General features: G+C 40.5%; 1 protein-coding gene and 1 pseudogene across 1 annotated transcript in view; one reads left to right on the top strand and one right to left on the bottom strand.

The window, feature by feature from the left end:
- Positions 1-12,316, top strand: part of LOC134757968 (Fanconi anemia group D2 protein-like) — a 45,186-nt gene that overhangs the window by 12,187 nt on the left and 20,683 nt on the right. The window contains 4 exon segments of the mRNA XM_063703416.1: positions 1,321-1,452; positions 3,666-3,776; positions 10,858-10,967; positions 11,568-11,628. Of these exon segments, the coding sequence (XP_063559486.1) occupies positions 1,321-1,452; positions 3,666-3,776; positions 10,858-10,967; positions 11,568-11,628 (414 nt within the window).
- On the bottom strand, positions 8,820-9,111 carry LOC134758039 (cytochrome c-like; annotated as a pseudogene).

Below are 12,316 nucleotides of genomic sequence, written 5' to 3' on the forward strand. Positions count from 1 at the left end.
CACTTATTTTGGCAAGGAGGGAACAGGGGAAGGGAAAATAATCTGATGTTTATTTCTTGTTGGTTGGACCTTACTGAAGGGAAAGGAACTCTGAACTGGGTCTCAGGAAAGCTCAATTCTAGTCCCAGCCTTGATGAAAGGAAGAGACTTGACTGGTGGATCTAACTCTGTGTTCTGAACTGTAAAATTCTGTCTGAAATTAAGATCCAGATCCAGTTTATGTCAAAACATGAGACATTTTGTTGTTGTTGTTGTCGTTGTTGTTGAGACGGAGTTTCACTCTTGTTGCCCAGGCTGGAGTGCAGTGGCGCAGTCTTGGCTCACTGCAACCTCTGCCTTCAGGGTTCAAGCGATTCTCCTGTCTCATCCTCCTAAGTAGCTGGGATTACAGGTGCGCACCACCAGGCCCGGCTAATTTTTTGTATTTTTAGTAGAGACAGGGTTTCACCATGTTGGCCAGGCTGGTCTCGAACTCCTGACCTCAGGTGATCCACCCACTTCAGCCTCTCAAAGTGCTGGGATTATAGGCTTGAGCCATCGGGCCTGGCTGAGACACATTTTAATAGCATATATCCAGAGAGGGAGGACTGTATTTGTGGAAAATGTTTATGAAAGCAAGTAAAGAACAGTGTCTTATTTTGTATTTTTACATATATTCTTCCTCTTATTAACAATGTTAAAACGCATTTGAATGGAACTTTTAAAATGAAGATTTGTAAAAAAAAATTTTTTTAATTTAAAGTAGAGCAATAGTTGCAGCTGACATGAGGTAGCGGTTGCAGTTGAGAATATAATTCTGTTATGACTATTATGGAGTGACAGTATAAAGGGAGAATGGCATCTAAGACATTTTTGAATCCTCTTAATGTCTTAGAGACACTATCATGATCCATGTTTGCTTGGAAACATGCAAGTCTAGCCTGTACTATATAGAGAAAACCTTTAAAGCTTTTAGCTCCTTGAGTGCCATCTTTTTGAGAAATTTCAACTGATCTTGTACAACCTCAACTTAAAGGGTAAAATTTAACCCATATGGGAAAAAGAAAGAGGAAAACTATGCCAAGGAGCAAAATCAGGAGGGCTTAGGTAGTGCTCACTGATAAAATATGGGAAATAGGTCAAGACGGGATGGTCGAGTTATACTGGCATATTCCTAAATCTCCTGAAGCCAAGATTAATGAAAACTAGATAATAGGTGATGGGATTGGGTTGATTGTGATTTTAACAAAGTAGAGATTGGAGAGGCCTTGGGGGTGAATCCCTTTAGAGTGGCCATCCATATTTTGTTTTACATTGTCCTGTTGACTGTCCCCTGTATAGGAAGTGGTTGGTGCCTTAGTGACCCATATCTGCAGTGGGAATGAAGCTGAAGTTGATACTGCCTTAGATGTCCTCCTAGAGTTGGTAGTGTTAAACCCATCTGCTATGATGATGAATGCTGTCTTTGTAAAGGTATCTTATTGGCTTCTTGTACTTTAGATATTGAATACTATAATTGGTGGGAGGTGGTGGGAAGGAGGTGAGATGATGGGCAAGTAATATAAATAAAAAGTGACTATTCTATCTATGTGTTAATTCATTCAGCAAACTCTTCTTTATACCTAACCTACAGGCTAATCTCTATTCTGGGTGCTGTGAATGTAAAGTAGGCCCTTACCTTTGATGTTAAAGACTAAGACACATAAGCAAGTCACTATAAATACAACATGGTGAATTCTCTGGTAAAGTACTATAGATATAACAGAGCAAGAATAATTAAATTTAGCCTGGGAAGCTGGAGAATTCTTCAAAGAGGCAATGTGAGTGATTGCTGAAGGATGGGAATGACTGACAAGAGAAAGTATGGCAAGTGCGTTCTAGGCAGAGAAGAGTTTGAGCAGAAGCAAACTGGTGCCCAAGTCAATGGTGTGACTGAGGAATGAGAAGCAAACAAGCATGACTGGAGAATAGGATATATATGGAGAGGAATGATGGGAGGCAAGGCTGGTAAGACATAGGACAGGCCCATGTTGCAAAGAGTCTCAAATAACATGCTAAAGAGTTTCAACTTTATTTTCTAGACAATAAGGAGCTATTACTAGTTTTTACATAGAGTTGACCTAATCTACTCAGCGTTGAGAGATAACTCAGTAGGCTATATGATGGGTGGATTGGAGACTGCTGAAATGGTCTAAGGGAGTGAGAGTAAGGGCCGGATTTTGGTCACGGGAATGTAGAAGAAATGATGGTTTAAGAGACAATTTGGTGTTAGAATTAACATGACTTGGTGACTGTTAATATGTGGCAATGAGAAACAGAAAAACTAGGTCCGAGTTTTTCATCTTAGGAAACTAGATAAATAGTCATGCCATTTTCTGAGACCAGGAGGGGAGTGCATCTTCTGTAGGAAGTATGATGAGCTCACTATGGGATAGCCATGTGTAGGTGGTTAGTGGATAGTTGGAAATTCTGGTTTGGAACCCTGTGGGGCACCCTTTGGTGGAAGATTTAGTTTGAGTATTCAGAACCATATAAATGTGAGCTCAACTGAGGCAATTTTGAGGCAGAAGACCGTAGAAGCTTAGAAGAGCACAGACATTTTGAGAAGGTTAAAGTTTAAGTGGCAGACGAAAGCAAATGTCCGTAGAAGGAAAATGAGAAAACTAGAAGATGAATAATGTGAGCTTGAAGGATGTCAGGTAGCAAAAGCCCAGGAATGAGTTTCAAGAGTGAGGGATTTATCTCCAGTGATGGATACTGTAGAGGTTGAAGATGGAGCAGAGGCTATTGGCTTTGGCAATTAGGATACCTCTGGTAACTTCTGAGAGAACAGTGTTAATTGAATTATAAGGGTGGAAGCCAGAGAGCAGTAACTTGAAGGCTTGGGGAATACAGTCAATGTCGAGAAGCATCAAGGAGGAGAGAATAAGAAAAGTAGCTTGAGAGAGAAGCTGGTTGCAAGGGAGATATTTTTTAGATGAGGAGGTTTGAGATTGCTTGTAGGCTGACAGAAAGGATTCAATAGAGAGGAAGAAATGGAAAATTTTAAAAATTGTTAGAAGTTTACAAAGCTGTTTTATTACTTTATCCTCAGACAAACCATGAAAGGTAGTATAGCTATTATTATCGCCCTGTTACAGACGAGAAAAGCTGAGACATTTCCCAAGGTCACAAAGTAAATAGTTTCCTTGTGACTCCTTCCAGATCTGCAGAGAAAGGAGAAATAATTTATGGAGTAGAAGCTGGGGAGGGATGATATGGCAAGGAATAGTAAAGACATAACTTTTTATAGCATATTGTTTTCACTGAAAAAAAGGGAAAGGTGGAGGTAAAGAATACCGAGAACTGGGAGGTGCATTAGAATGACTAAGCAGTAGATGAGTAAAGCCCAGGATTGTGGTTCAGAGTGAAGAGGATAAAGAAAACTTTATGTTTCCTGACAGTTAGTTCCTAGTCTCTGATAATAAGAGATTTAGAAAGTTGTAAGAATTTTCTCAGTTTATATCCAGTCTATCAAACCTTTGGGCTCTGAGCATAGCTTTTAGAACTTGAGCTTTTAAGGGAGCTAAAAAGTTTAGATACCTGGCTATCTATGTATGCCTCTCTTACAGGGATTTTAATTTTTTGATTTTTAAGGGAAAAAATGTTAGCTGCCAGCCTCATTGTTGGCATCATTTTTTCTGCAGGGCATTTTAGATTATCTGGATAACATATCTCCTCAGCAAATACGAAAACTCTTCAATGTTCTCAGCACACTGGCATTTAGTAAACAGAATGAAGCCAGCAGCCACATCCAGGTAAGAGGCAATATGTTGGGAAAGATTCTTTTTTTTTTTTTTTTTTGACGGAATCTCCCTCTGTTGCCCAGGCTAGAGTGCAGTGCATGATCTCGGCTCACTGCAACCTCCATCTCCCGGGTTGACACAATTGTCTTGCCTCAGCCTCCCGAGTAGCTGGGACTACAGGCGTGTGCCACCACACCCAGCTAATTATTTTGTATTTTTAGTAGAGAAGGGGTTTCACCATGTTAGCCAGGATGGTCTCGATCTCCTGACCTCGTGATCCGCCCACCTTGGCCTCCCAAAGTGTTGGGATTACAGACGTGAGCCACTGCGCCTGGCCTTTTTTTTTTTTTTTTTTTTTTTTGTGACACAGAGTCTAGCTCTGTCACCCACACTGGAGTGCAGTGGCATGATCTCGGCTCAGTGCAACCTCCACCTCCTGGGTTCAAGCAATTCTCCTGCCTCAGCCTCCCAAGTAGCTGGGACTACAGGCACATGCCACCACACCTAGCTAATTTTTGTATTTTTAGTGTTTTGTATTTTTAAACCTCTTTACTTGAAATTTGCTGGAAAAAAAATAAGCAAATGATAGATTTGCTAGTGTGTAGTAGTGGAAATGGAGTAGACAGCCATAGTTCCAGCATTTTTTTTATTCTTACCACAAACATTAAGTGCCTATTCTGTGCCAGGCACTGATATATTAGATCCTCTGCCCTCAAAAAGCTTTGTCTATTAGGGTAGAGATGGGTCTGGGATCAGCTAACCATGAAACTGTTCAGGTTCTGAGTGCAGTGGGGACACAGAATTGCCTTGTTTCCTAAGAAACATCTCCATCTAATGTGAACTTCACGTGGGCTTGCCTTTGGTTTGTGGACACCATTCGCTGAAAAAGCCAGTTTGTAATCCCAGCACTTTGGGAGGCCAAGGCAGGCGAATCACATGTGCCCTGGAGTTTGAGACCAACCTGGGCACCATGGTGAAACCCTGTCTCTACAAAAACATACAAAAATTAGCCAGGTGTGGTGGCACACACCTGTAATACTAGCTACTCAGGAGGCGGAGGTGGGAGGATCCATTGAGCCCAGGGAGTTGAGGCTACAGTGAGCCATGATTGTGCCACTGCTCTCCAGCCTGGGCAACAGAATGAGACTCTATCTCAAAATAAATAAATAAATAAATAAAATAAAATAAAACAAAACAAAAGGAAGAGATTAGATTGGAATCATAACTTGTAACTTGTTTGTATCTTTAGTGCTACCTTATGGCAGTAATTCATACTGGACTGTGACTTTGAACAACCAGCATATTTTTTTATCTTCCCCCCACACCTTTCTTGGATCCCCAATCAACACATTTTTTTAATTAAAAAAATTTTTGGACTAGGTAATATACATGTGTCATACAAAATTCAAAACATGTAGAAGGGTATCCAGTGAAAAATAACTCTCACTTCTTCTCAGTCCTCTAGGCACCTGGTTTGTCTCCTATAGGGGCAATCACTTTATAACCTTCTGAGATGTTCTGAGAATTTACAAATTTGTGTTTACCTGTAGTTTCCTTTCCCCTCTTGTTCTACATCTTACCTTCTGCATTTAGCAGTTTATTTGGGAGATTGCTTCAAATCAGTAATATAAAGCTACTTCATTATTTTACTTTTGAATTTTGATAAAATATACATAACATAAAATATACCATTTAAATTGTTTTTAAGGGTACAATTTAGTAGCAGTAAGTATATTCACAATGTTATACAACCATTACCACTATCCATTTCTAGAACTTTCTGATCATCCCAAACAAACTTTGTACCCATTAGGCAATAATTTGCCATCTTCGTCTCCCGACCTCCTGATAATCACTAATCACATTCTGTCCATGGATTTGTTCATTCTAGATGCTTCATATAAATGGAATCATACAATATGTATCTTTTTGTGTCTCGCTTATTTCACTTTAGCATAATATTTTCAAGGTTCATGTACATTGTAGCATGCATCAGAACTTTATTCCATATTACAGCTGTAATAATTCCATTCTTTGTTTTTGTTGTTGTTGTGTTTTGTTTTGTTTTGCTTTGTTGAATCGGAGTCTCACTCTGTCGCCCAGGCTGGAGTGCATTGTCGCGATCTCAGCTCACTGCAACCTCTGCCTCCTGGGTTCAAGCAATTCTCTATCCTCAGCCTCCTGAGCACCTGGGATTACAGGCGTGCACCATCACCCCTAGCTAATTTTTGTATTTTTAGTAGAGAAGAGGTTTCACCATGTTGGCCAGGCTGGTCTCCTCACCTCAGGTGATCCGCCTGCCTGGGCCTCCCAAAGTGCTAGGACTACAGGCGTGAGCCACTGCGCCCGGCCCCCATTCTTTGTTTATACCACATTTTGTTTATCCATTCATCCATTGATGGACACTTGAGTTGTTTCCACCTTTTGGCCATTTGAATAATGTTGCTGTGATCATTGGTTTACAAATATTTGTTTGAGTCCCTGTTTTCAGTTCTTTAGGGTATATATCTTAAGCGTGGAATTGCTGGATCATATGATGACCATATGTTTACCATTTTGAGAAACCACCAAACTGCTTTCCATAGCAGCTGCATAATTTTACATTCCCATCAACAATGTTTGTAGGTTCCAATTTCTCCATATCCTTGCCAACATTTATTTTCCATTCTTAAAAAATTTTCTTTTAATTTTAATTAATTTATTTCTTAATAAATAAAAAATTATTTTTTTTAGATAGCGTCTTGCTCTGTCACCCAGGCTGCAGTGCAGTGGTGCGATCATAGTTCACTGCAGCCTCAAATGCCTGCAGGCTCAAGCAGTCTTCCTGCCTCAGCCTCCTGAGTACCTGGGACTACAGGTACCTGCCACGTCGCCTGGCCCTATTTTTAAATTATAATCATCCTGATGAGTACAAAGTGGTATCTCATTGTGGTTTGATTTGCATTTCCTAATGACTAATGATGTTAAGCATCTTTTCATGCACTTCTTGGCCATTTCTATATTTTTGTAGAAATGTCTATTCAAGTCCTTTACCCATTTTTGTTTGTTTTGTTTTTGAGATGGGGTCTCACTCTGTCACACACATTGGAGTGCAGTGGTGTTATCTTGGCTCACTGCAACCTCCAGCTCCCAGGCTTAAGCGATCCTCCCATGTCAGCCTCCTGAGTAGCTGGGACCACAGGTGTGCACCACCACACCCAGCTAATTTTTTGTATTTTTGGTAGACATGAGGTTTCGTCACGTTACCCAGGCTGGTCTTGAACTCTTGAACTCAGGAGATCCACCCACCTCTGCCTCCCAAAGTGCTGGCATTACAGGTACGAGCCACTGTGCTCAGCCCTATGCCCATTTTTAAACTGGGTTTTTGTCATTGTTGAGGTATAGGAGTTATTTATATATTCTGGATATTAATCCCTTATCAGATATATGATTTGCAAACATTTTCTCCCACTCTATGGGTTTTCACTCCCTTGATAGTGTCCTTTGATGCACTAAAGTATTTAGTTTCAATAAAATCAAATTTATCTACTTTTTTTTTTTTTTGAGATGGAGTCTTGCTCTGTCGCCCAGGCTGGAGTGCAGTGGTGCGATCTCAGCTCACTGCAACCTCCACCTCCCGGGTTCAAGCAATTCTCCTGTCGCAGCCTCCCGAGTAGCTGGGACTACGGGCATGTGCCACAACACCCAGCTAATTTTTGTATTTTTAGTAGAGATGGGGTTTCACCATGTTGGCCAAGATGGTGTCGATTTCTTGACCTTGTGATCTGCCTGCCTCGGCCTCCCAAAGTGCTGTGATTACAGATGTGAGCCACCGCACCTGGCCTTATCTATTTTTTTTTTCATCCGTGGTTTTCTTTTTAATTATTTTAAGTCTTATGATCACACATAATCTTAAAATTTGTGTATATCTCCCCTACTTTAATCCTTTTAAGTTGGCAAAAGCACTATTCTCAATCACAAATACACAGCAGTTTCATGGTTTTATGTTTCTGAATGGCTCCTTTAAAGACAATTCTAAATTATAACTTAGTTTGAGTTAGATTGTAAAGAATTCAAGAGTGAAGTTTAACTTGCTACTATTTTAAAAGCATGTGACCTTATAGATCATCTATAAAATGTGAGAAGTGTTAAATAATCTTTGATATTACACATAAACCACACTAAAATGCCTTTCAATAAGTTAAAGAGACCATTCTAAATACAGGGAATTCTAATTAGATTGGCATAGTTAAGGCCAAAAATATAAACTAGACATTGCTACCTTATTTATCTTCAACCCTTGCCTTTAAGAGGCAAATGAACACAAAACACAGGTGAATCTTGCTTGGTTCTGAGACAGTGAAGGAATTTCCTCAGTATTTAAATATATTCACATAACGAGTTATATAAATCTAAATATAAAATCAGTCCCCATTAAGTTTTTTGTTTTGTTTTTTTGTTGTTGTTTGTTTGTTTTGAGATGGGGTCTTGCTCTGTCGCCCAGGCTAGAGTGCAGTGGCGCAATCTCAGCTCACTGCAAACTCTGCCTTCTGGGTTCAAGCAATTCTCCTGTCTCAGCATCCCTAGTAGCTGGGATTACAGGTGCCCGCCACCATGCCCAGCTAATTTTTGTATTTTTAGTAGAGACAGAGTTTCACCTGATGTTGGCCAGGCCAGTCCCGAACTCTTGACCTCAAGTGATCTGCCCACCTCGGCCTCCCAAAATGCTGGGATTACAGGTGTGAGCTACTGCACCTGGCCTCCATTAAGTTTTAAGATAGCACTCACCATCTTTGTGAAAAGTTGAACATTACTAAGGAAGTCTAATCTTATCTTTAGAAGGGGTAAACAGTGATAGCATTTACTGAATTGGAATTACTATTAAAATTCAAAAACGACATATTCATTTAACCACAAGCCAGTCTTAGTTTTAAATTATGACTACCTAACAAAATATTCTGTCAGTCATTCATGATCTGAATTCCTGTGTATGAGATCTATTAAAGTATGGAACACATAAAAAAGTCATGAGACATTTGTTTTGTAATAAATAAGGCAGTGGCCAATTATTACTCATTAGTAGCTTTTTTTTAGATAAGCTATCAAGTCTGCCCTGTCTGCCTTCTTAATACTGGCAAAGATCAGTTTTCTTCCAGGGATGTACTTCTTGGGATTCTCCAAATCCTCCATCAGCGTATCCTCTCCCCAGGTGATGCCTTTGTTCTTCTTGGCGTCTGTGTAAGAGAATCCAATGGCCCGAAGAGACCATGGAGATTAGGCCCAGTCTTGTGCTTGCCTCCCTTTTCCACCGTGTGGCACTGGGCACACTTCTGAACAAAAATTTCTTGCCTTTCTCAACATCACCCATATTTAATTCTCTTTCTCATCGCTGGTGCCACAAAGGTTGCCACTCCAAAGCTGTACGACCCACTCTCTATCAATTTGTTTTCTTGTGTTGCTTGTCCTTTTGGTTGTCATGCTTAAGATACCATTGCTGAATTCAAGGTCATGAAGGTTTTCTTTTATTTTCTTCTAAGAGAAAGTTTTAGCTCTTAAATTTAGGTCTTTGATCTACTTTTTGTTAATTTTTGTGTATAGTGTATTGTAAGGATTTAACTTCATTCTTTTGCACGTGGATATCCAGTTTTTCCAGCGCCATTTGTTGAAAAGATGGTCCTTTCACCATTGAAATGATTTTGGAACCCTTGTCAAAAATCAATTGGTCACATATATGAAGGCTTATCTTTGAACTCTGTATTCTATTTCATTTGTCTATATGTCTGTCCTTCTGCCATCACCACACTGTTTTGACTGCTGTAGCTTTGTATTAATATTGAAATCAGGAAGTGTGGGCCCTCCAACTTTGTTCTTTTTCAAGGTTTTGGCAATTTGGGGTCCCTTGAAATTCCATGTGAATTTTGGTATGGATCTTTCTATTTCTGCAAAACATGTTGTGGGACTTTGATAAGGATTGCATTGAATCACTTTGAATGGTATTTTCATCTTAACAATACTGAGTGTCTTCCAATCCACCAAGACAATAGCTCTTTCCATTTACTTATGTATTTAAAGTTTTTCAGCAATGTTTATTTTATTTTATTTTATTTTATTTTATTTTATTTTATTTTATTTTATTTTATTTTATTTTATTTCAAGACAGTGTCTGGCTCTGTCACCCAGGCTAGAGTACAGTGATGGGATCTCGGCTCACTGTATTCTTGACTTCCCAGGCTCAGGTGATCCTCTCACCCCAGCCTTCCGCGTAGCCGGGACCGCAGGCATGCACAACCATAGCTGGCTAATTTTTGTATTTTCTATAGAGATGAGGTTTTGCCATGTTACCCAGGCTGGTCTTGAACTCCTGGGTTCAAGCAATCTACCCGCCTCAGCCTCCCAAAGTGTTAGGGTGACAGGCATGAGCCACTGCGGTTAGCCTTGCCTCCATGTTTAAATCTGTACCTAAGTATTTTATTCTAATTCATTATTTTACCTGAGCAGTCATCAACATTATGATAATTTTCATATCCTTATAGAAATAATAACAATTAAAGCTATTATTATTGAATGTCTATCATGTGCCAGGCACTGTTCTAGAAGTTTTTTATAATTTATCTCTAATCCTTAAAACAACTTTCCACATTTCACAGATGTAAAAATTAAAACTTGGAGAGATGAAATGACTTGCTAAAGACACACAGGGCTGGGTGTGGTGGCTCACACCTATAATCCCAGCACTTTGGAAGGCCAAGGTGGGTGGATCACCTGAGGTCAGGAGTTCAAGACCAGCCTGGCCACCATAGTGAAACCCTGTCTCTGCTAAAAATACAAAATTAGCCAGGTGTGGTGCCAGGCACCTGTAATCCCAGCTACCCAGGAGGCTGAGGGAGGAGAATCGCTTGAACCCGGGAGGTGGAGGTTGCAGTGAGCCAAGATTGCGCCATTGCACTCTAGCCTGGACAATAAGAGCTAAACTCTGTCTCAAAACAAACAAACGAACAAACAAAAAACAGTAAATGATAGAACCCTTTATAGTCTAGCTGTATGGCTCAATATCCATACCTTCTTTTGCTGTGCAATTCCAGCGTTACCATCTTTCTTCATTATCTCATTGCAGGATGACATGCACTTGGTGATAAGAAAGCAGCTCTCTAGCACCATATTCAAGTACAAACTCATTGGGATTTTTGGTGCTGTCACCATGGCTGGCATCATGGTGGCAGACAGGTACACATGGAGATTCTGACTTCTGTGGTTTAAGATCAGTTAATCTTGCCAACTAACAGCGTTACATCGCATAGACATCATTTTAACAGTAGACGTTACGACTCTAAGAGAAATAAGCAGGCCAGGCTCGGTGGCTCACACCTGTAATCCCAGCACTTTGTGAGGCCGAGGCGGCGGATCGCCTGAGGTCGGGAGTTTGAGACCAGCCTGACCAACATGGAGAAACCGTGTCTCTACTAAAAATAGAAAATTAGTTGGGCGTGGTGGCGCATGCCTGTAATCCCAGCTACTCAGGAGGCTGAGGCAGGAGAATCACTTGAACCTGGGAGATGGAGGTTGCGGTGAGCCGAGATCGTGCCATTGCACTCCAGCCTGGGCAACAAGAGCGAAACTCAAAAAAAAAGTAAGAAAAAAGAGAAAAGAAAAATATGTATAACAATCTTTTGCTCTAATCTGTATTTTGTATGGACAAAATAAATACTCTTCTCTGCCTTCATGTACTTTTATCTTTACCCTACCCTAGGGAAGTCAGAATTCTTAAACTTATTGGAAATTGTTACAAAATATTACAAAAGTGAAATTAAAATTCTTTGTTTTTAGAAGTGGATCATCTAGTTTGACCCAACAGATAGCCAACCTGAGTGATGAGCAGTGCACACACGTGAGTTCTTCTCTAAATATACAAAAAAAAGTTAGCCAGGGGTGGTGGCGGCCACCTGTAATCCTAGCTACTTGGGAGGCTGAGGCAGAGGATTGCTTGGACTTGGGAGGCAGAGGTTGCAGTGAGCCGAGATCATGCCACTGCACTCCAGCCTGGGCAACAAAGCGAGACTCCATCTCAAGAAAAGGCAAAAAAAAAAAAAAAAAAAAAAGAAAAAGAAGTTTTCCTGAACTCCTATCTTTGTGGTTTTCTGATACTTGGAAACTACTGGCTTGGGCTGCACTTTTTTTTTTGAGATGGAGTCTCAACTCTGCCACCCAGGCTGGAGTGCAGTGGTGCCTCCTGGGTTCAAGCGATTCTGCTGCCTCAGCCTTCCAAGTAGCTGGGATCACAGGCATGCACCATCATGCCCAGCTAATTTCTGTGTTTTTAGTAGAGACGGGGTTTCACCATGTAGGGGTTTCGCCATGTTGCCCAGGCTGGTCTCAAACTCCTGATCTCAGGTGATCCGCCCCCCTCAGCCTCCCAAAGCACTGGGATTACAGATGTGAGCCACCATGCCCGGGCCGGTTGCATTTATTTCTATATCCGTTTAATCTCTCCAATTAAATTATAAAGTCTTAGCAAGAAAGGTATGCCATATTTATGGCATAACACTTTGGTTGAAGCATGGGGACAAATAAGTGTA

This window comes from Gorilla gorilla, chromosome 2 (assembly GCF_029281585.2).
Source record: "Gorilla gorilla gorilla isolate KB3781 chromosome 2, NHGRI_mGorGor1-v2.1_pri, whole genome shotgun sequence".
In the NCBI taxonomy this organism is placed as follows: Eukaryota; Metazoa; Chordata; class Mammalia; order Primates; family Hominidae; genus Gorilla; species Gorilla gorilla.